This window comes from Pipra filicauda, unplaced genomic scaffold (genome assembly GCF_003945595.2).
Source record: "Pipra filicauda isolate LSUMZ 115617 unplaced genomic scaffold, ASM394559v2 scaffold80_size11013439_pilon, whole genome shotgun sequence".
Taxonomy (NCBI): Eukaryota; Metazoa; Chordata; class Aves; order Passeriformes; family Pipridae; genus Pipra; species Pipra filicauda.
This window is the reverse complement of record NW_024104987.1, coordinates 3427508-3451566: the sequence shown is the minus strand read 5'-3', so window position 1 is coordinate 3451566 and position 24059 is coordinate 3427508. Positions and strand designations below refer to the sequence as shown.

General features: G+C 39.0%; 1 protein-coding gene across 2 annotated transcripts in view; it reads left to right on the top strand.

Annotated features, from left to right (window-relative positions):
* HELZ (helicase with zinc finger) overlaps positions 1-24059 on the top strand; it is an 85197-nt gene that overhangs the window by 9775 nt on the left and 51363 nt on the right. For both annotated transcript variants that reach the window (XM_027749695.2, XM_027749698.2), the window contains exons 2-11: positions 6531-6758; positions 8525-8561; positions 11773-11897; positions 14069-14125; positions 15041-15089; positions 15495-15570; positions 18519-18717; positions 19691-19798; positions 20092-20389; positions 23618-23885. In XM_027749695.2, coding sequence (XP_027605496.1) covers positions 6549-6758; positions 8525-8561; positions 11773-11897; positions 14069-14125; positions 15041-15089; positions 15495-15570; positions 18519-18717; positions 19691-19798; positions 20092-20389; positions 23618-23885 — 1427 coding nt within the window. In that variant the 5' untranslated portion in view covers positions 6531-6548. The remainder of the gene's footprint in view (positions 1-6530; positions 6759-8524; positions 8562-11772; positions 11898-14068; positions 14126-15040; positions 15090-15494; positions 15571-18518; positions 18718-19690; positions 19799-20091; positions 20390-23617; positions 23886-24059) is intronic.

Genomic DNA, 24059 nt, shown 5'->3' with positions numbered 1-24059 from the left:
TAGTCTGTACTGAAATCATAACTAGCATGCAAAAACCTTGTTTCTGTTTGTGATGTATATAAAGAGATTTGAAGCCCACAGAGGATCCAGATGCAGAAGGCATTTGCTCTTAATCTTGACTGCCTCTGTATTTTTGTTACTGTCCTTATGTGGATGATAAACCACCCACAGGCACTTGTTCTTCTTACAGTAAATGTGGATTTGTTTATTCCATACCTTAAGTTTACAGGATTAGACTCAAGGCCCTGTTTATGTGGCCAGAGATCTCTTGTCCTCCTAATTTATGGTGCTCTCATTGATTTTTCAACGTGGAAGGATAATCTTAACAGTCAGGGGCATCATGAACCTCTTCATTCCCTTTTTTCCCTCCCCAGAATCAAGCATATCATGTTCCTTAGAGGCCATGTAGCAGAAGTTCTTGCTGTGGAATAAAACCTTGAAATACGCTTTCCTCATTCTGCATGCTCCAGTTCAGATTTAACATCATTTTTGGAATTTAAAGTAGGGTCATTTTGCCTGGAGTTGTACAACATTAGCTAAAGTAATTCAGTTATTTCAGAAAACTGATTAGATTGTCCTTTCTCAAGGGTGGAGGCTTTTGTATTTGTTCTGCAAGGTGTGCAGTGCATTTCTGAGAACTCTGTCTAACTGCTATTACAGACTTCAGCCATAATTGCAATAAAGGAGTGCACAAGTTCTCTGCTCTTACATTTTTCTTAAAAAAAACAGGCAAAAGCACCTTTCCTACACTCCTTTTCTTCACCCTGTGCATGGGAGATGCACCATCCTTTCTCTCTGTTACATCATTCACACTGCTATAGTGCACTGTCATTACCTACTCTCATTAAATGATTTCTGAGAGTGGGATTATTTATGATCTATATGTCATGACACCAGGAAAGTGCATTTTTTTTTTCCTCTGTGTGTCTGTAAGTCGCTTCTGTATTTTGTGCAGCTCTATTTTATTCCTTCCTGGAGGCTTGAATGAAATGGGTTTGGGTTCTGGTATTATTTTTTATCTTAAGGCAAAGTTTGGTTTATTTTATCACAATAGGTAAGGAAAATAAATAGGTATTTAATTTTATTTTAGTCATCTAAAGGTGCTTGAGTGGTATTTTGTAGTAGTACAAAAACAATTAACATGTAGAGATGCAAGCCTGTCTTAAGATGGGATCACAAGAGGTGCCAGAGCAACTCTATAATATGATTTAAGAGTGGACAGATGTATTATTGCCTATTTTAGTGTGTGGACACATTTTAGTGTGTGGACTGACAAATGTAGTTTGTTTGCAGAGTCTTGATAGTTGAATTCCCAGTGACCCATCATTATTAACTATAACATTGGCATGTTCACAGTAGCCAGTGTTTTGATTGTATAGTATACTTAATACATTAATTCAGATTATTAAACAAACCCAGATCTTCCCATGCCTGTGTAAACTAAAGTATCTTGTCAGTCTTTTCCTGATAATTTTGAGTGAGAGGGGAACTCTTCAGTCACAGGGATTGTAGCCATACCAACTTTGTGATTTCCCAAATGTTATATTTCTAGGTTACGGAAATAACAGAATTTTGAGGCCTTCAGGTGTGAATTGTTTAAATCTCAGTTTACCAGTAGCGACTTCCAGAAAGCAATCTGTTGTGTGTTGCTCGTGTCTGTAGTCTAAAAAGTTTGGAAACTCTGCTTTAGGGAAACCTGGATGGATCCTTGAGCAGTGAAGGTGATGGATGCAGTTTATGGCAAGAAAAATAAATAAGGCTTTTTCTTTCCCTGGTGATCCTTTGCTCCAGCAAAGGTAAATGGCAGCACATGGCAGTAATTGATGGGCTAACTGATGTCTGGGTATCCATAAGAGGCTGAATTATAACTTAACCTTTCCCTGGGTCTGTTATCTGTCTTGTTACACATTTTTCATGAAACCTGAAGCATCCTCGAGACCCTTCAGACTTCTGGGAAATTCAGTTCCAATTGACTTGAAGTTCAGAAGTTACTGAGGGAGGACAGAGCAACCAGCCTCGTAAATAAATCTAGTGGGTCTCTTCTTGCTCTTAAAAGGAATTGCTGGGCAGTTCTGATAAACCAGCTGTCTGTTCTTGAGGATTGCCTGAATTTATTACATGTTTAAAACGTCTGCCCGGTTCGGTGGCCGGCCTTTCCAGAGCAGGGCTGAAAAATCCCGGAGGCTTGGGAAACACAGTGGATGCATTTGCGTCGAGAGGGGCGGGCTGAGTGGAATTCCTGTCCTGCTCTCTCTGAGCCCGTGCCAGCCTGACCCCGATGGGCAGTGGAAGGGCAAAGCCATCGCCTGCTCTCCTTTCCCGCAGGACAGCAGCCTGGGAACAGGAGGACACGGCTGAGTGGCTTTGGCAAGGGACATTTGGTGCTTCTCTCTCCCAGCAGAGCTGTTGGAAGGGTTGTGGGTTGTAATGGGAGGCAGCTGGAGACGCTCTTCCCCTGCGTGTTCCCCATGGCAATGGGGCTCATTCATTTGCCTCCCTTTGCGATTCCCAGGATGTGGCTCTTGAAGCCAATTCAATTGACAGTAAATTCCTCCCAGTCTCACTGTAGGACTGCAAGTTGAACATCATTGCTTTAGCATAAATCTTTACAAGAGATGTTAATGTTTGGTTAAAATATGCAAATATTTACCGACTTGTCTACTGTTTGTCAGCTTGGCATGCGAGACCCTGGATCTGATCCTTCTGTCTTGGCAGACATTGGGAATTTTGCCAGTAACATTAATAGGAACAGCATTGTGCCCTCTAATCTGTTTGTTTATGAAGTACAGCGAGAGTTATCTGGCTTGATGCTTTACAGTGATTTGAAAAAGCATCTGCTTGAAATTTTTTTGGGAACCGTCACATGCTTCAACTTATCATTATCTTGGTGTATGGACCCTTTGATTCCATCAGACACATCAGTAAAGCTGGGAGGCTTGGAAGTGCACAGTCATGAGTTAAACTGCCATGAAACACTAGAATTTTAGTTCATGATGTTCTCTCCTCCTACATTGATTTTTAATTTGAAGTTGGACTCATCAGACTGGAGTAGTTCTTCAAAGCCTCCTGTGCACCAAGCAGGGGGAGTGTTTACTTGGGAATAAATGACTGTAGATCACGTTGTTTATCACTCTTCCTCCTCAAGCTGCCTCTTCTGCCTTTCCCAGCTCCAGAGGGGAAATGTGCAGTTTTATTTGGAGATCAGATTTTAGTTGCTCTTTTCATGTTTACTTACAAAATCCCCTTGGCAAGAAGGTGAAACGCTCGTTAGGAATATTGAGCCTGAAAATCATTAATTGTAGGGGAAAAAAAATAAATCTCTCACAGTTGAAAAAACTACTGAGGTTTAAGTTACAGCAGTTGGAACGAACCAGATATTTGAAATGATGTTTTGGGGAAGAGAAGCTGAGCACAACTTGGCCTTCAAAGAAATGCAAGATCAGTAAGTTTTCTTCTACTTAATGGCAGGAGTTTTTTGGAGGTACAAAGTATGATGCCAGATGATGTATTTAGATATATGTTTTCTTAGATTTGTCCACCTATTTTAGTTGTGCAACTTTAGATAGTGGGAATATGCCTGTTTACTGTTTCTTCAATATTTTGCAGATGTATTAAAGTTTGCTATTAGAATAAATTGTTTCTCAAATTTAAATTTAGAACTCTTCTGGAATGTGGTTCTCTGGACCACACTGAGAAAATGAATACTCCTGACATCTGTTCTGTTACATGTTTATTATTTTAATTTCAATTTTACAAGCAGAAGTGAAGTGCAGAAATAATTTGCTCAGTTTTGCAAAGAGAGTTGGGAATATAGTGCAGACCTTGTGATACTTCAGCTCTCAATTCTAATCTGTAATAAATTCTACTCTGAGAGTGAATTTGGAAATTCCAGTATTACATCTGAAATTTTTGAAAATAGAGAACTGAAAGCAAATTTCTTTTGAAAAAGTGCCTCCATCCCTTGGCTGTTAATGATTCTATGAATACTTGGAAGTTTGGGAAAGACCTCCAAGATCACTGAGCCCAACCTTTGGCTGGATACCACCCTGCCAACTAAATCATATTGTGAAGTGCCACATGTACTGTTTTTTGAACACCTGAGCACCTGTATTTGAGTCTGAGGGAGATGGCACAAATATCCCCTTAAATGTTCATGTTTGAGTCTGCATGTGTGGCTCTAAATGGGATTGGAATGAAATCTGAGAGCCTGAACGCATCATTTTCATTCTGTTGTCCACATACTGGGTTTCTTTCTTATGATTTGATTTTTTTAAAAAACAAATTACACTTCAGTGGCTCCTAAACTGTCACTGTGCCCCGTGCACCGTGACTTGGGTGGGTTTTTGCCACTCTGAAACACCATTAGGGTGACTCAGATTGGCCAGTTGTCCAAACAGCCTGGTCCTGCTGCTCATCCTCATCCACAGGTTTTTAATTAGGGTCGGTTGTGTCCTCTGAAGTCTTCAAATTGCCCAAAGAAATTGTGTGGCCACTGTAAAATGAGCTGCTTCTCAAACAGATGAGCTCAGTTTTTGCCAGGATAAGGCAGTTGGGGAGTCCCATCTTTGTCTCTGACGTGTTGGAGAAGAAGGGCTTTCCAATGCCTGTCAGTGGGGCTGGCCAGGTCAGTCAGGATGGGATCTGGGTTCAATCAGTTCTTTGGGAATAAACACACAGAAGCTCTGCTCAGGCTTTTGGTCAAAGGAATTTTGGTTATATGTCAGCCAGGAAGTGAGGAAATCAAAATTACAGCAGAGTTCATGGAGTCCTCTGTTTTCAGTCCCTCAGGAGGAAAACAGAATGTACATGAGAAAAACATCAATTAACTGTTGTATTACTGTGGAAGCAAATCCCAGATTTGTAAAATATACTGTGGCCTAAAATGTTAGTGAAGTGGAAGCCAGTGTAATTTTTAGTTTTATGTACAAAGGATCGTTGCATACACAGCTTAAGAATACCTAACATTTATATAATTGAAAATACGTGCTCAAGTGATGCAGCTGAATCTGTAACAGAATTACCTAATGAATGGATTTACTCACATGTATGGAAATGCAAAACCTACTTGCCTATTCCTATTTTGGTTGAAAGTGGGGACTTATTTTTAGCAGAAAAAGAAATTTGTGGATGAATGAGGTAATATTTTGCAAGGCTGTTATTAAGAAAGAAGCACATGGCACAGCTTTGTACTGGGATAACTGCAAAATATTCCTGCTTGTGTTTCTTCATTTTTGGGAAGATATTGTTGTACATAAATTTTTATATTAGTGTTGTAAAAGGGAAGGTGGTTGAAGTCAAAATTGTCTTGAAAAATCAATATTCCTTTATGTTATTATTTTGATACTGAATGAAATTTTAAGACTGAAAGGCAACACATAGAACAGTATGTTGTATAGTATATGAAAAATCTTGTTTATGTTTCTCCTGTGTGTTGGCCTGTGTTAATGGGAAAAGTGGGATAGTGGATTATTTTTCATATGAGGAAAGTGCATTTATTTGACTTCCAGATTAAATTCTTGAAATTGCTTCACCTTTGGTTGCAAATCTGAAAATATCAGGTATAAAGGAAGCTTTTAGAAGTGAATTTTTGAAGTGGACTGAAATAGTTATATGAGCCAATTGTAGTAGTAGATCTGTAATCACAAATATTGACAGTATGCTGCTTACTAAAGCAAAAGTGAGAATTCTTACATTTTTTCTTCTTTCAGTTAACACATTTTTATGAAGCTTTAAAGTACAGTGTCTCTAGGGACGTGTCTCCTGTATTTAAATATTATGTTAATGAAGGGAGAATGTGGATAGGGATTATAGAAGTGCTTTGCTTGTCTCCTGGTGGTTCAGATGTGGATAACCATTTGTCTCAGTTTATTGGCAGATATATCTGTCCGTATACAGATTTTTATTATAACTGTCTCAACCCCCCCTCAAATATTTGCTTTAAAATGATTTAAGAAGTTGTGTTGGTGTGCCAGGGGTATCTGGATTTCCTAAGATGTAAATAAACCAACCAAAGGAAGAGACAAGTGGTTACTTTGCTCTTGATCTCTCAGTGCTTCTCATTCCTCCTTGTGCGTCTCCATTGTGCTTCACCCAGGGAAAGTGGCTCCTTCTCCTGAGTGTAGAAGTCTGGAAAAGTGTTGTGGAGTACATAGCTTGGAGACAGAGCAGGTGGGGGGATGAGCTGTGTTCCTTCCATAGCAAAGCTCATGTTACCATTCGAGACCCAAAAGCCTCTGAGTGCTTAAATCCACGCTGACTCGAACATTTGAAACCATTACTTACATCCTTAAAATCAGCCGTGGGCTTAAATACCTCCTGGAATTAGAATCAAGACCGAGAGCTGGGAGCAAAGGAGGAAAGGCTGGGAAGAGATGAGTTAGTGAGGAGCTTGGGATAGGAGATGTGAGTGGCACAGCACGAGGGGGATGTGATCCATGGCACCTCGAGGCGGGAGTGGCAGTTGGTTGGCAAGTCGTCGGTGCCATCACCCAGCTAACCAACGTTTTATCATCCCCTCTGCCCCGCTCTAGGAGTTCTGTCCCTGAGTCATGGCAGACAGAAGACCAGAGAAGTCATGTGAACAAGCATGTGAATCCCTTAAGCAGCAGGATTATGAAGTGGCAGTGAAGCATTGCACAGAGGCTCTCCTTGCCCTCAGCCAGTTCCCCCCAGCTCACCTCCCGGAGCCCTGCCAGGCACAAATCGACCGCATCAAAATCGAGACTCTGCTGTATAGAATTGCTTCCTTTTTACAACTTGTGAGTGTGACTCTTTCATAGTATCTAGTCAACTGGGAAGAACAATCCAACACATCGTCGAGATTTGAATAAAATTCCAAGTTTTCCTGTGATTGGCGTGGTGGTTTGCCACAGAATCCCTCTTGCTAAAGCACATATGAGGCTTCTCTCTTGTAGTTTCCCCTGATCTGTTTATTTTTCAGGATTGGAACCACTTAGTTTGGGTCTCAATCACAGTTCTCTAAACAAGTGAAGAAAAATATCAGTTCGGGTCTCAATCACAAATGAAAAAAAGACTTTAAACATTTTTTAAAAAATATCTGGGGTTTAGGGTATTATGTTTGTATGCTGTACTGAATTACATACCAAATTACCTGATCTTTAAAGAGCATGAAATTAAACTTTCTGCAAGTATAAACACTTAAAAAACGAAGCTAAGAAACACCCAAAATCCAGGTAGCTGGTGCTTCATACCCAATTTAGCAACATTTGCATAGGTCTAACATTAGTCTGTTAATTCTTGATCCTCTACTTGCTTTGCAGTGCTAGGCTAGAGCATAGCTGGTGAAACATGGAACTTTTAGATTCTGGCTGATTTTTAGTGGAAATGTGAAAACTGGGGTGTTGGAAAGGTTTGTAAATGCAAGGCAAGAAGAGGCATAACCCTGAATTACAGGTTTTCCCGTTGCCAAATCCATGTCCTTCCTTTAAAGCATCAGAGCTACAATTTCTTAAAGGAAAGGACTTTACAGTGCTTAAGAATAAACCTACAACCTGCTTTTTCTTGTCTGGAAATGTTATTACAGATTTACAGGGGCCTTGTCCACCCCAAATCTTCACATACTGAGTGGGAGCAGTTTCAGCCCAGGTGGAAGAAGTTTGGCCAAGTCCTAAAATCTTCCTGGGCAGCTTTAAGATGAATCTTGCCCGTGTGATGAGGGAGTGTTTTTGAGCATTCTTTAAATAAATAGCTGAATTGGACTGTTGAGTGTGCAAAACAAGATTTGGGGAATCCCTTAAATTAAGAGGCCACCTTTTTTATGGCTCCTCAGGGAAGAGATTCAGAAATAACTAAAGTTGATTTTCGTAATGGAGGTTGTGTTACTACAGAGTTGACTTCTCAAAATTATTCACATAAGCCAATATGCAGGTTGGTGCTTTAGAGTATTCAATGCATTTCTGATCTCACTCTTTGAAAATCCTGTGAAGCTCCTATCTGGATGTTCATCATAATGATATTATTGCAGGGACTTTGGAAAAATACTTGTATTCAAAACCTTCCTACTGAAAACATGAATTATATAGATATGTAAAGGCTTAAAAGAAAAAGAGGAAAACAATCCAAATTTTCCTTCTTGTTTTACTAAATGAAATAATCTTTAAAATCACCACTGATAAGACAGAGTAAAATAACATACATACCTTAAAAAATTAAACAGAACCATATTAGTGCAAGTTTTAAAAAAACAAACAGTGGCTAGAAAGTCAAGTTTTGTGTTTTTTCCTAAGTGTTGTGAGCCACCTGCAAACATATAAAACACACACCTTTGCCCATTCATGTTCCTCTTTTAAAATGTCCTTTTGCTGAGAATTTGAGAAAAAGTCAGCATTCTAAGAATGAATTATATTATAATTGACATGTGACTTATGTTCTTTACATGTTCCACCCAGGAAAAGACAAGGTAATGGTTTCTAGAAAGTTTGAAGAAACTTGTAATTCAAGCATGTAGATGTTTATGCTAACTGGAATAATGCTATTTTTAAACTTTTCATGTTTTACCTTTCAGAAAAAGTATGGGCAAGCAGATGAAGACTGTAGGCATGGTATGCTTATTTCCTTTTTTATTACCTAGTGTTTGAATTGCAGTCAGTTGTCTGAATTTTTAAAACTGATGCCCAGATTTGTTAGTTTGCTAACAGTGTTTTTTTTCCTAGTTAAAATTATGTATCTGCTTTATTAATTTTTTTTTTCCCTTAAAGAGAGATCTCACTATTTTGTAACTCTTCCTCCAAGTACCAGAACTCAAATACATGTCTTTGGTGCTGGTTGGGCTAATAGATATTTTAGTACCCAAATGTAGGATGAGCTGATAGTGTCAGGATTCTTGTGAGGATAAAAGCAGCTGATTGTTCTGCCTTTCTTCCAAGGGACAGGGTGGATATCTTGGTTTGCATTTGGGATTTGATTCAGAGAAAATCAAGATGATGTACTTACATTTATTCCTGTTTGTTAAAGCTTCCAAATGTGCAAATGTCACATTGAAGTCGAGCCTTTCCTATTTCACTGCCTTGTTCAGTTGAGTATTTTTAAAGGAATTAACCCTCCTTCCTAATCTGTGTTGTTCATGTATAATGCAAGTGATTCACAATTCACTGAGAACTCCTTGCTGAGTTTGGAAAGCACTGGAACAGAGTTTGTCAGTTAGATTTGGAAAGAAAAGGTGGGTAGATCCCACCTTTTAGTTTTTAGTTCTTTAACTACTCTTGAACATTAAAGGAAATTTTTTCAGGTCACAGTTCGGTTACAGAGACTGTGATCCACTGTTCTGACATTCATGTGCTAGCAATGATAATCTTTAAATTGTTCCTTTCTGGCTTTGTGGTTTTCATATTGTTTTGGGGCTTTTTTTAATGTATTTGTCTTCATTGATAGTCAAGTCATAGTTTTGGGAATTTGTGGGGCTCTGCAGCCTGCTCGTGAAGGTCCATAAAACTTAACTGAGAAAAATAAACTTGCTTTCTGTAGGTATAAAATTAAAGTTTAACAGATTAAAAAGGGCTGAACATCACTTAATCAGTACCATTCTTAAAATAGCCTGAGATTTTTTTTTTAAAGCTTCAAGTGTCAATATATAAGGGTTTAATATTCTGACTAACCTCAATGTTGTCTTTCATGGTGGCAAAATAAAAGACATATGGAAAGCTGAATGATGGTTGAAGGAGGTAGGAGGGAAATGCTGTTTAATGAATAGTGTTCTCATTGATGAGCTCTGATGGGTTTGTCACAGGGGTGACATTCAGCTGTGGGACTTTTTCTTGGCATGTGTGGCAGTTGTCAGGATCTCAGAGGAACTGTCGTGGTAACTGCTGTCATCTCTCACTGGACGGGCAGAGAAGTGGGTGGAACAGGACCACTGATCTCTACTTTTTTTTTTTTTTAAATTAAGTGGAAAAAACAGCTTTTAAATGTATATTAATGACAAAGAAATAGCACCCAGTTTAATCACACCAGCATCTTCTGTAGGTATTTTTTTCCAGATCTAAAACTGGGGACAATTTTCATATTAATGCCATATTTGTGTATCTATATAAAAATGTCGTGTATGTGTTTATATATATATATATATACATATATGTACACATCCACACCATGTTTTTATGAATATATGAATGAATGATTTAGTTGTGGTTCTTCATGATCAATTGTAGCCCAGCATCTGACATTTAGACTACCTGCATTTATGATCCCAAAAGATCTTATGTTTGAAATATCCCTGGGAAGAAACAACCTTAGCATGGACTGCCTGATATGCACAGGTTTTTTTATAGTAGGCAAAGCTTTATTTAAGCTGCTTTTCAGTCTTATTACAAGACTTGATATGTTGCACAGCTATGACAGTTTTATTTGAACCTGAATGATCAGTACATTTGGAATAGCTGGAGAAATACATGTTCTTTGTAGTGTGCTGAGAATGAGGATAACTTACAGTCTCTTAAATTATTCCACAAATCTTTACCAAAAGACCCTGGTTAACGGGTTGCAACTTTTCATGTGCAACTGTATGTTTTAGCTGGGTGGTGTTATGCAGTTAATGATATGAAATCTCATAATTGGAGATCTAATCTTTGAGATGAAAATAGCAAACTGTCAGCCACGTTGGAGCTATTTCTGGCTCTGCTGCTTCTGATTTGGGAAGTTCAGTTCTATTTTTGGAAATGTGGTCAGTACTGTCAGAGTGGTGAATTCAGACTAATCTTGGAGGCACTTTAGAAGCAGGGTTTAGTTACCATTGCAGTTTGAAGAGATGTCGAGTTGTTTTTATGTAAGTGTTCCGTGGGATTGGTTTTTTCTGAGTCTTTCCTGCGATTTCTGTTACTGATGTGAACGTCTGTGGAGTGAGGAGTTCTGATTTATTATTCTAAGATGTAATCCTGAAGTTGTGGTGAATGTAAAATTCCTCTTAGCACTAAGAGGGGCTGTTTGCATCTGCATGAGTAGCAGCATAAACACAGATGTTGATGTTGCCTGCAATAAGAGTTATTTTATAATTCCCTAATTTTAAACAACTGTCCAGCTTTCTTTTCAATTCACATGCTTAGCTTGCCAGCTTTTTAGCACCCTGGCATTTCATTTTCTGGACAGGTAATATATGTGATTAAGTGTTGTTCCTGCTTGTCTGAAGCACGTCTGTGCTGTGAAATAAATCCTGTCCCTCTTGGAAGTGTCAAGGAAAGTGTCTGTGTGTGACCCAGTGCTAGGAAGCCTTAGGAAAGTTTTCTGTTACGTGGAGCCTGTACATTTCTGGTCTCACAGAATTCTTCCTATATCCTGCATTTCACAGCACAAGTGAATAAAAGCCCTTTTAAAGGAGCAGGAATTGCCCACGAGGAGGTTGGCTATTTTTGGAAACGCCAGGGCATGTTTTTTGTGAGCATGAATGGATCTTCCTGAGCATGTTTGTGTTATTTAGAGGTTGTTGGTCGCTATTTCTTTTTCACCCTCTCTGTAAGAGGAGGTCCTTTGTGTCTGTGTCAGATATTTGAATTTACCCTTCCCATATTTAACGTATGTCTATTTTAGCATGTAAACATGACAACCTTTTTTGAGCTCACGTACAACATTTCTTAGACGGTGGGAGACAAGTTTCAAGTTACCATTAGACAAGAGCAAGTAATACTTAATTTACATCCAGCAGTTGTCTTTCCATGGATTCAACCCAAGCTTCAGACTTTATTTTCCAGTTAAAGGTGAAGGAAAACTATATATTTGACTTTGTGGTGTGATGAAGCTGATGGTCACTGATTTGTGTTGCAGTGCTGGGAGAGGGGCTGGCCAAGGGCGATGGACCTTTCCGTGCAGTGCTCTGCTGCATGCACCTCAAAGGGAAGCTGCAAATTGTGTCTAATGTTCTTTCCAAATCACTGATGGGGGAATCACTGGTAAGTGGGTTTTTTCTGTGGTCTACATAATTTAAAAAACCAGTTTTGTATTCCCTTTTTTAAAAGACGTGTTTAATAACGAACTTCCGAACGTGCTGCAACAAAAAATGATTTGTAGGAAAAAAAGACAAATATATGGGCACACATATGTCAGCAGGATGCCAGGTTGTTGCATTACCAGGGTTTCAGAGTTGGTAGGGTTTTGACAAGTTTTTTCATTGTTGGCCCTGAATCCTCAGGGAATGCAAAATAAGTTGCATATTTGTGCGATGGACTTTTTCTGAGTTGCACCTGATCCCATTTTGTAGGACTTCAGGAGTTTTAGCTATTAAAGCAGGAAAAATGCTGATTGGACTTTTAAATAACTGGCCCATGATAAATTGTGAGATGTTAAAAGCTTTTCAGGAAGAAAAAAACCTTTGCATTTCAAGGCGAAGATAAAAGTTTGAGTTCAAAGCTTCTACTTTACCCTTGAACTGTTAAAACTTGTAAAGATGCTTTTAACCCCATCCATGTAAGTAACTGTTCTGACTCATATGGGGAAAATTAGGGACACATGTAAGTCTCTAAAGAATAGAGTTCTTTTTATTTCTGTGATCTGGATTAAATAGGCAGTTCTTCCCCATGAACTGCTGGTCATGCTAAACCCAGAAACGTGGTGAGAGCAGAGGCAGGAGCAGCTCTGGTCAGACCCAGAGGAAGGTGGGAGTGACATTAAAAACTGTTGTAGGAGAACCTATTCCCTTAAGCTGGATCATGTCTGCAGTCTCTTGGTGCTTAACTGAATTAGTAGGTTGTTTTTTGGAATTCTGTTTGTCTGTCTGGTGTATATCCTGAATTCCCTCCCCCTCTGACCACTGGCTATTTTTACATAAAGAAAAGGGGTTTTTCTTTGTTTAGCTGGTGTTTTCCAATGAAAAAAACGCTTCATTGAAAAATTCCTGGTGAGGTTGGAGGAAACTTGCCTTCAGGAAAAATCAGTAAAATAGCCTTATTGCAGGGAATGTACAGTGCCCTTGTTTGGAGCTGTTGTTGTGCAAATAAAGGTAGCTTTGTATAGAATTCCAGAGTGTCATCCCAAAGCAGAGTTTGAGAGGTTTTTACAAGCTTTAGGTTGTTAGACACAGTTGTTTTTGGTAGGAATATTAAAGTCAGCGGCTGATTTACTGAGTTGTACCATTGTCTGAGAGAAGAAATGAAACTTAAGTTTTGGAATCAATTTATTGAAGAGTTGGAATCCATCCAGTGCCCTCTCCAGTGACTTAAGAGAATGATTCTTGGTAACATTTTTATGCTCTAATACATCTAAGCTCAACAGGTTCAATTTTCAGCTTTCTGCTAGAGAAGTGAAAAATCATTTTGAAAAAAAACCTGAGTGTGAGAATTGTTAAGTGTGGAAGTTTTCAGCAAAGAGTCATTTCTGCTGCTCAGTAGCACAGTCAAAACTTGGAGAAGTCTAATAAATGTAGTAGCACTTAATTAAATTTCTGCAAGAGATTATTGAAATAAACCCCACAGGCCTGGGTTCCTTTAATCAAAGTTTTGACTTCCATGAGTGTGAAATTGTTACACTTAGCTGTGTATTTCAGATAAATTCAATTCTGAAAGATTTTTACTTCAGATGTACTTGACTATGCAGTTAGTTAATGGCTAATCTTTGCTTTTTAGTGAAAACTCCAAAAATTACAGTCTACATCAGAGCAGGAAGAGTTATGGAACTGTAGAAATCAGTAATCTGTGAAGTAAATCCTTGAGATCTGAAGACATAAATCCTTAAGATATGAATCCATCACTGCAACAGCAGTGAAGGATTGTCATATTAATTCTTTAGATCCTGAAGTATTTTAGTAAGCATAGTGTTTATTTTTTTCCCAAAAGTTGTTCTAAATATGGTGCTTTCCTGCATTGTCCTGTATTGATACTTGCTGTAGGTCTAGTGCTGGTTTTGGCCACTTAGAATTCCCTTTTTCACCATAATGTTTGCTCAGTGTTATGTAAGATGTCTTTTAAAATTGGCATTGTAAGTCAAACTCAGTTTTCCTCCTTCCCCTTCTCCTGGTGTTGTGGGGAAAAGTGAACTTGGCTTCCGTGGTTTAATGCACGTGAAGGTTTTATGGAATATGTTATAAATGATGAATTAATTAATGAATTAATGCTCTTTCTCCCCCCAGAACGGGATGGTAACTAAAGATCTGACACGACTGAAAACACTTCTTGCTGAAACAGAGGTAATAATGAGCATATGATTGGGGGGATGATGAGCAGTACCTGAGCCAGCTGAAAGGCTGGTTCCCACGTGTCCCAGGAGATCTGGGCTCACTGGGAACACACCAGTTCAAACAGTCTTGTTTCCACTGCTCTGTCAGTCCTTACCCACCCATCTCTTCAGGAGCTTTTTTCATCACAGTCTTGCAGGATGTGTGAGAAAATAGAGAATGATGCTAATAGGTTGTTGAGTCTCTTGAAGTAGCAAGAATTTAAAGCATTTAGATCTGCATTATTTATTTATTTATTTTATTTTTCTCTGTTGGAAATTGTTGTGAAGTCATAAACATGACTTAAGAAATGGTTTAACCACATAAATACCTTCTTTTTTTTTTTACAAGAGGTCAAATTGTCATGTCTATTGATGAAATTGCCCCCCCTTTTTTTTTTTACTTATAATTTGTCATTGATTTGGGCATTATTTTTAAGGTAGATTCAAGTCTGAAAGACCTATCAATGCAGTTCAGACTTTTGGCCTTTTAAAAACTCCCTGCAGTCCCCATTAAACTGATCACAGGGTGGAATTTGGTCTTGTAAAAATCTCTAAAATTTTCCTCTAACAATGAGTGGACTTGGCATTCCTGTGAGAATTCCTGTTATCATCAGAATTCCTGTTCTCATCAGAATTCCTGTTATCGTCAGAATTCCTGTTATCATCAGAATTCCTGTTATCATCAGAATTCCTGTTACCAGGGGCTGCAATCCAGCTGTTGGGTTAATGTGAGCTCTGGTTTGTGACTGGAAGTGATTTCAGACTTCTGATTGATTGATATTTCTCTATTGGTTGCTCTAAACCCCATTTTGACAGCAGTTCTTGTCGATGAAATTGTTTTTTGTGTTCCTTTTTAACTGTGGGCTTTTTTTTTCTATAACTGTAGGCAGCTGGTAAAGTCCCATCAGGATATCATGTAGAAGATTTAGAAGAAGGTATGTAACTCACCTTTACAGCTCCTTCATTTTGGGGTGGGAAGTCTTGGATCCTGCTGAATGCTCAGTGCTGCATGGCAGGCAAAAAGCAAAAAAAAAGGGATTGACAACTGTGATGAGCCCCAGGGGCTGAAGTGGAATTATCTCAGTGGAATTATGTCAGCACTGAATTTGGAGGCAGAAGTTTATGTATTGATCAGTGCTGTAGCAGAGCCTGCTCCGTTCTGTGCTGTTCGAAACCTGCTCTAATTGAGTTCGCTGGGGATTATAAATTAATTTGCATTGGGATAATTTTGCTTGTGTTCAGATGCACTTTGGGTTGGTGTTTAGAGGTGCAGTTCCCTGTTATTCTCTGACTGAGAAACACTTGGGAATTAGAGGAGTAACCCCGTTCTCCTCCCGCAGGGTCCCGGGATGGTTGGCAGTTCCGCCCTCCTCCCCGGGGCGTCACCAGCAGTGAGGAATATACCCTGTGTAAAAGGTAAAGTCTTTGCTTTATACTACCATTCTCCAGGGCAATCATAATGCTTCCTCTTTTATTTAACTGCTGACAGAATGATTAAGAGGTCAGGCAAATGAAGGGACTTGTTAGAACTGGAGTCGTTCCGTTCACAGATTTTTGGAAGGGTCAGTTCATCCCAAAGCACTTCAGTTTGTCCAGAAGCACTTCAGTTTATTCAGTTTTCATAATACAGTGGTTTGAGGACCTTTTTTCTAGTGACAGGTCAGCAGCTGTCTTTCTTCCCTTTTCTAATTTGGATGATCTCTGAGGTGTGAGAAGTTCCCCAGGCAGCAGCGTAAGCAGACTGGAGTGAGATGTGCTTTGGCAGTGGACAGGCTGCTGCCTTCAGATAAATGGGCTTTGTTGATAAATGGCCTTTTACTTCACATCAAAAAAAAAAAAAAGAGAATTTTCCTCAGATCTCATTATTTCCCTTTTGCATAAACTCAAATACACAGAGAAGGTTGATTGGCTTATATTGGAGTTTCTCCTTGTCCTCTCTGGTCAGTATTGCCTGTAGTTTGTGTTGTTAATTGTCATTGCTTACATAAAACTGTATTAATATATACGGAGAAGAACCATCATTATGCACTTGATTCTGCCATTTATGTAACTAATGCAAATAAATTATTTTCCAAACACGAGCAGGACTGACCTGCTTTTTAGATGACAAGACTGAATCGCTGAATTGGAGCTGCTTTTGGCAAGATTTTCTAGAGATGCTAAATCTTGGCAACTCTTGTTGACTCTTATCATGCCCAGTGCTCATTCAGCAAATTTTAAAAAAGCAGATATTTGCGATTTTTGTGGTGATCTTCTGTTGAGTAACATCTTCACCATGTTTTCAGCCTTTGCTCTGAAACCTTTTTCCACTAAAGCTGTAATGAGCTTTCTGCACACTGTTAATTAACCCTTACAGTGAGCAGGATGTGCCTTACTCAGCAAATCCCTATGAACAGGATCATTCTGATCATGGACTCAAGATTTTAGTTCCTTCTGAGGAGGCAGTTCCAGGTGCTGAATATGAATTTTTGAAGCTCTGGTTTATTTTTCCCCTGTGTGCCATAAAGCAGTAGGAGTGCAGCATATTTATTCCAGATAATGAAGCTATGGAATTGCAGGAGATATTAAATGAGACAGTAAAAATGAGAGAAAAAAAGATGTCTGTTAAAAATGTGAACAATGAGAACTTGGAAAACTTGTATAATGATGACAAATTTTAAAGTAATGTGCTTTCCTATTAAATAAAGAAAAGGAAACCCAGTTGATTTTAAATCTGCTATGTAACTAATAGGAATAGGGCAACAATTTTTTATGCTTGCATTCTGTTTGAGCCATGAAAATCATAATTGTACTGTAGCATTCTAATGTGATGGTGAATTGGAAAATTTACAGTAAAAGTATTTCTTGGACTGCCAAGAAAAATATTTGAATTTAAAATATATTAAGAAACATAGCCTGAGAAGGCATTTAGTAACATGGTGTTATATATCACGCTTATTTTATTTACAATTTGGGCATACAAACCTTTAAATAGATCTCATAAAGAAAAAATGAATGCTAAATCAAATTATAACCAATGATACAAGTGTGGCCTGGATATCCAGGTACTTGTGCTGCAAGGTTTTCGTGTCACAGTCAGGAGTTATTTGGTTTTTAGCTCAAAGTTCACATTTTAATTCATGTTACACTGCATAACCCATGTACTGTGGAAAGGTTGTTCAGTCACAGGTCCCCTTTTGACTTCACCAGTGCTGTGGGGCCCTGACTTGCTCTATTAATGTACTCTTGGTGCATCCTTTCTTTTTTACAGTAACTCATCACTGTAGGGAGAGGTTCTTAATATAACTATATTCATAGATATACACATGAAATTCAAATATAGTTATGTTTACAGAGTTTCTATTAGCTTAATATCCCCACAGAAATCATCCTGCCTGGCTTTATTTATAACAAATATGATGCTTGCATTAACTTTTTGTAGTTTCCTTTGGCAAAACAAAACAGAACAGCCTCCTGGCCTGATTTTATTCTGTATTTCTTAGTACCTTCAGAACCTAAACCCTTCACCCCTATTTCATTTTGCCACTGGTTTTTAAAGTGCTTCAGTTTTGAAGAATGATAAAGTTGCAGCTCCTGTCTTGTGGTTTATAATTTTAATACAAAATTAAATTACAAAAATAGTCCCCAAGTTCTACAGTCATTTGTCCAGAGTTGCAATAAGTTCTGAGAACAAGAATGCTTAAATTGTATAAAGGCATTTGGAATATCATTAATTTCATGCATCAGCACATGCCACTAAATGAAGAACGTGTTTCTTTAACAAATTCTGCAAGGTTAAAAATCCTTTTAGACTGATACACCCTTTCCAGAGAAGAGGATTAAACCTTTTCCTGGAGAGATGATTTCTGTGTACGTGTATTTATTAGAATGGACCATGTGATGTCACTGTTGCTCCAGGAAAAGCTGCTGAATGAGTTTTTATCAGCTCATAATGTAAGCACTGGAAGAAATTAAGCTACATTTGCCTTTGCCCCGATTAACTGGGGGTTTATGCATATTAATACAGTGCCAAATCATTTCAGGGGGGGTCTGTGATCTCCTTGTGCTAATTGCTGTACAAACACTTGATTCTTTTTCCTTTAAGGCTGGAAATTTCTTAAGACTTCTGTCCCCTTACATTTCTAAGAAATATGATATACTTTTCTGGGCTTTGCAGTAAGAGAAGCTGCTGCCTCTCTTACAAAATTCTACGTATATTTTAGTTCATATGGACTAAACTGCCTTTAGTTCTATGAGGGAGACTTAAAGAATATTCTTCTGTCTTTACAAGTTAGATTTCGATAAATTTTGATAAATTTCTTTTTTATTCAATTGGAGACCGAAAAACTTCAAGGCATAACGTTTTTTTTTCCTGTTCTCTGTAGGTTTTTAGAGCAAGGGATCTGCAGGTATGGTGCCCAGTGTACTTCAGCACATTCCCAGGAAGAGCTGACGGAGTGGCAGAAGCGCTACGCCTCCCGCTTGATCAGGTTAAAGCAGCAGAAGGAAAACAAACAGTGCTCGGGCAGTTACATGGAAACCTTGATTGAGAAATGGATGAATTCGTTATCTCCCGAGAAAGTGGTGAGGAAAACCCCCCCCTTCCCTCTGTGCTCGTGTTTAAAGCTGGCAGCTGAGCCTGGCTTTGGCCCTTGCCATCAGAGCTGCTCGAATCGCTCCTCACCGAGGAATTGTCCCAGGGGATTTGCTGCCCTTTCCATCCTGCCCTGTGTCTTCTTGCAGAGATCCCAGAGACTTAGACTGATTTGTGGGTTCATTTTGCATATTCACTATTCCAGCCAAGTCCCAGGTATTGTTCCTGTTCCTTGATGATGTGGCAGGACTTTTTAACAGGAGAACAGGGAATGCTGAAGCTTTCACGACTCAGAGGAGAATGTTCTTGCTTGTGCACGGCTCCTTTTCTTTGCCTGCAGCTGCAGGCACTTGGATGCAGACCAGCCAATCCCCCAAATGTTCAAAAGACTTTGAATACCAAGGAGTGTGGGATATGGATATGATCAAACTTAGCAGCTCTTTGGAATTCCAAAGGATGTTTTTTATGGCATTTGACCAACTCTGCTTACCACTGATCCCAAGGAGTTTTCAGTCCATCTATTGTTGATCAGAATCTGGGAAAAGTGGATTTCCTGCAAAATGCATTGATGAGTAGAAAGCCTGATTCTACTTCCTGGTGGCTCAGTGATGTCAGTGAGATCTGGGTTCTTCTGGGCCTCATTGTATCACAGATCCTTCTTTCCAAATGAAGTCTTGTTCTACTTTAAACATTTACAATTAAGTTGGGTATTGAAAATCAAATCTTGCAGTTAATTGTCCTTAAATGTTACATTCTTCACTGACATGGTATGATGTAGTAAATTTGACTTGCTTGTCTCTGAGTTAGCACATATTTACATTAATTCCTGCACAGGATTTGCAGCAATCCTGCACAATATAATTCTTTCTACTTTCTGTGAAAAGACACTACCTTTTCCTGAATGTTTGTATTCTGATGCTACCTGTAGAACTTTAATGTTATCTTCTTTTTCTTTTAATCTAGCTTAGTGAATGTGTAGAAGGAGTGAGAGTAGAGCATAACCCCGAGCTGTCGGTAACTGTCACCACCAAAAAGTCTCATCAGACATGGACATTTGCTCTCACATGTAAGGTAGGACTACTTATCTTCTGAAATTAAGTCAGTAATGACTAGAATGCAACTCACAACCTTTTGCAATTAAGATTTCAATTGCATCATTCTTAAAATAGAGAAACTTCCCAGCACCATCCCCTCTCTCTCTGTCTTTTCCCAGCAGCTCTGGTGATTATGTGTTTCTGGAAATCAGGCAGGACCTGTAGCTGCCCTGAGAAGTTGAAAGTTCTTATAAGCTCTCTTTATTTGATTGCAAAGGAAGATATTCCTGAAATAATTTCAGCATTTCAACCCCTGCATTTCTTTTCTAGCCTGCAAGAATGCTCTATCGAGTGGCCTTGCTTTATGATGCCCATCGGCCACACTTCAGTATCGTTGCAATATCTGCTGGAGACAGCACGACCCAGGTGTCACAAGAAGTTCCAGAAAACTGTCAGGAATGGATAGGAGGAAAGATGGTCCAGAATGGAATAGATCATTACATATACAAAGTCAGTATAGCCTTCAACACAGAAATCTTTGGAACTTTTCGCCAAACTGTGGTGTTTGACTTTGGGTTAGAACCGGTCCTCATGCAACGAGTGATGATTGATGCTGCTTCAACTGAAGGTAAGGTAGCAAAACTTTTTGGCTTTTTTTCAATAGTGGAAATGTTTCATGCCATCTCTTTCCACATTTCTGGGCAGAGCAGCATCTGTGTTAACAGCTCATGAATGTCTCGTACTGTATGTTATGTTCATCGTATATATGAATATAAAGAGTGGACAAAAGCTTCAGAGGGTCTAAATAAGGCAGATAATTGGAATATGACTTACTCTGTGTCAGGATATGATAAATATTATCAAAATGCTGGGAATTTCTGGTTTGGTGTGTGTCCAAAGACAGCACTGGCAGTTCTGCCTCTATAAAACATGTTTATGTTTTTATAATCATTCTTCAATTGATGAAAACATTAAACAGGTAGGAAAAGGTCAGTAGAGAAATGAAATGTTTCTGTTTAAGAATACACCTGGTACTTAATCCAGTAAATAAAACTGACTGTCTGAGAAGTTGATTTGTATTTTTTTCTTCCCTTGCAATGTCTGACAAGGATTGTCAAAGGCAAGAGGCCAAGTGTAGGCTTGCAACTCAGTAATTTGCTGTTGACACGAATTTTGAAAGATGTAAAGGAAGTGTAGCTATATTTGTGTTTTCAAGTAAAAGAAAAAAAGCTGCATGTTACTGTTAGGGTTGTATTCTGTTTATTAAAGTGATCTGTGTCTCTCAGTTCCAACCTGAAATAACTCCAGTTTGAGAAAAATGTCAGAAAATTGAAAGATGTGTGAAGAGATGCAAAAAAGAAGGCAGCACTTTGATTTATGGTTTAAGAGAGCTAAATATAGGTCACTGTGTCACTTGGCAGCAGGCCAGGGGGTGGGATACAGGATGGTGATTTCTAGTGAAAATCTGAGAAATACAAACACCAAAGAAGCAGAATTGTAGCACTGGGATTTGAGCAGAAAGAAGAGGAGAAGGGAGAAAGAAGGGAAAAAGATGAAGCTGAGAAGACAGCAGTTTTCTATTCCTGGCCTTTATTTTCATATAGCAAATTAACATTTGCAGCATTAACAGAAGGAAACTGTAAATAGCAAATGGCAAAGAGCAGGAAGGGATCTTTGCAGATGACCCAGGTCCTTGCAGCCAGGAGCAGCAGACTGGGCACGTTGTGATGTGTCTTGAAGCAGAGAATGTTGCTCTGCCAAGGAGAAGCAGCTCAGGAGCAGCAAGGCCGTGGTGTTTTCGGGAGCTGTTCCACGATCTCCACGTAGCATGTGGGTAATTCCAGCTGACAGGCTTCCCAGGACACTGAGCTGGTGGAGGACAGTCCTTTCATTGTAAAGCTGTTCAAGATCAAGGGGAACAAGCCATGACTTATTTGCAAAGTCAGAGTTACTGTCAAACCAATCTGTGATCTGGGGCCTTGTTGTTTTAAACCAACTCCTGACCACAGTGACCCCAGGAACAGCCAATTGAATTCCATGGGAAGGTGATGGATGAAGTGTCTCCAGCATCAGTTGCTGATATTTCCTTTCCCAGACTGCTTGTCTGTGTGCAGAGGGATGCTGAAGGCTGCAAGCAGGTCGTTGCTAATATTTATTTCAAATGACAAGTGTTAAGGTGTTTAAGGACAGAATCCTGGGCTTTTTGCTCTGTCATCTAAGGAGTGTGTAATAGGCAAAGCAAAGGGATAACTGTTTTGGATGTGTGTCCAATTCCATAGTTTCTTTTCCTTTTACCATACATGAATTAAGATCTGGTGGAAATGCTTTTCTAACACAAAGATGCCCGAGGTCTCTACATTTGCATGTAATTCAGGGCCCTGCCTGGATGTCTGGGCAGGAATGAAAGGTCAACATTAAAATATTTTAATGGAGGAGTCTCCATTCCGTGTTTTGAAATCTTAATTTACGATGGAAACAAGGGAACTGAAGGAAGTTTTGCATGGAGTGTGTACAATCTGCTCTTCAGGAGAGGGTCACTGTGTGCACAGTCCGTGCCAGGGACAGTTTAGATGAGGCTTCCAGGGAAAGCCTCTCCAGCGCTGGGAATTCAGTGGCTGTCTTTCCAGGAAACAAGGACTAAATCCCAGCATAGTTACTGAACTTTTGGGATCTGAGGTGTGGTTTGTACCAGAGAAAGCTTCATTTATGGTGCTGTGATTTCAAACACAGGCTTTTTCTTGCCCTACAACTGTAGCTCCTGATACGGTTCAGGCTTGAGGGATATATTTAAATGTGACTTCTTAGTGAACACATGAGATTAACTAGTAAGATAAACCATGTTCCTGTAGTCAGGCAAGCTGAACTGAGATTCCTTTTGCTAAAATGCTGGGGGTTTTTTCTTATTTAGAATAAAGACAGTCAGGATGATGTTAAGTATTTAATTTGAATTTGAGAATGTGTTTTTTGTGCATTTTTCAGCGTTGGTGTGATATCCTGGATACCTATCTTAAATCTTACTCACAGATAATACATTAAGATACCATAGCTTGACTATAAATGCCAAATATTTTCAGCTCTGCAATTTTAACTGCAGTTCTGTTAAGTGATTCACTGTTGTCATAGTGGTTCTGTGGTGTTAATGGATATATTTTGGGTGGCTGTAGATGAGTGCTTGGTCTTTTCTTTCTCATTTATGATGTGTGGTCTCTGAAATGAGGGTATACTGAAAAATTAATTTCCCCTTGATTTTCTAATTTTATATCATTTTAGGTCATATTCCCCAAGTTTTGCCTAGCAAAATAGCCTTAGCTGTGTAGTGCAACTGTCTGCACAATGAACATATTGGGGGACTGTAGAATTTTTAAAAAAGCTTTCAATGTTGCAAATTTCTTACCAGCTGGTTTATCAACTTGTTTTTATGACCTTCTAAATTTTATAATATGTATTGTAGGATTCTTCACTGCTGTATGCTTTTGAAATGATGTTGCAGTCAGGCTTTGAAAGTGCATTGTGATGCCAAGTCCTTCAAAGTTGCTTGTGGTTATTAAAAGTGCTTTCCTTGCTTGTCTTTAATTTTATTTACTGTCTATAGAATACTTTATTTCTTGGTACTGTTTGAGAGCCTGGTTGCTCTCTGTGCTCACCTGAAAAGTAGGGATGGTAAGTACTGGCAGTGAACTTGCTCAAGCTGTTGTGGGCAGAGGAGACTCTTACCTGTGTTTAGTTCATTATCTCTAATGGGATTTGGTTTAGTGGGTTTTGTTGGGTTGGTTTTGTTTGGTTTTTTTTTTGAAATAAAACCAAACCACCTGGGGTTTGTGTTTACTTCCCTTCCCTGTCCTTTATCTCCCCCCAGATCTTGAATACCTGATGCACGCACGGCAACAGCTCCTCACCACAGCCAAGCGTTGGGATTCCACGTCCAAGACTATTGTAGAGTTTGAGCCCAATGAAACTACTGAATTGGAGAAGAGCCTTCTGACCAGATACCAAATCCCTCTGTCTGCTGACCAGCTCTTTACACAATCTGTCCTGGACAAATCACTGACCAAGACCAACTATCAGTCACGGCTGCACGACCTCCTTTATATTGAGGAGATAGCACAGTATAAGGAAGTCAGCAAGTAAGTGATTCCTTTATAAAAATATTCCTACTAAAATGAAGATGGCAACTTTTTTTCATTAAACCTACATGCTTCTTTAAGATACTAAGTCTTCCTGTTTCTTTTGAAATGAATCTGAACGAGCCCGGGAATAGTAATGTTTGGTAAAAGTGTCACTAGCACTTAACAAATATA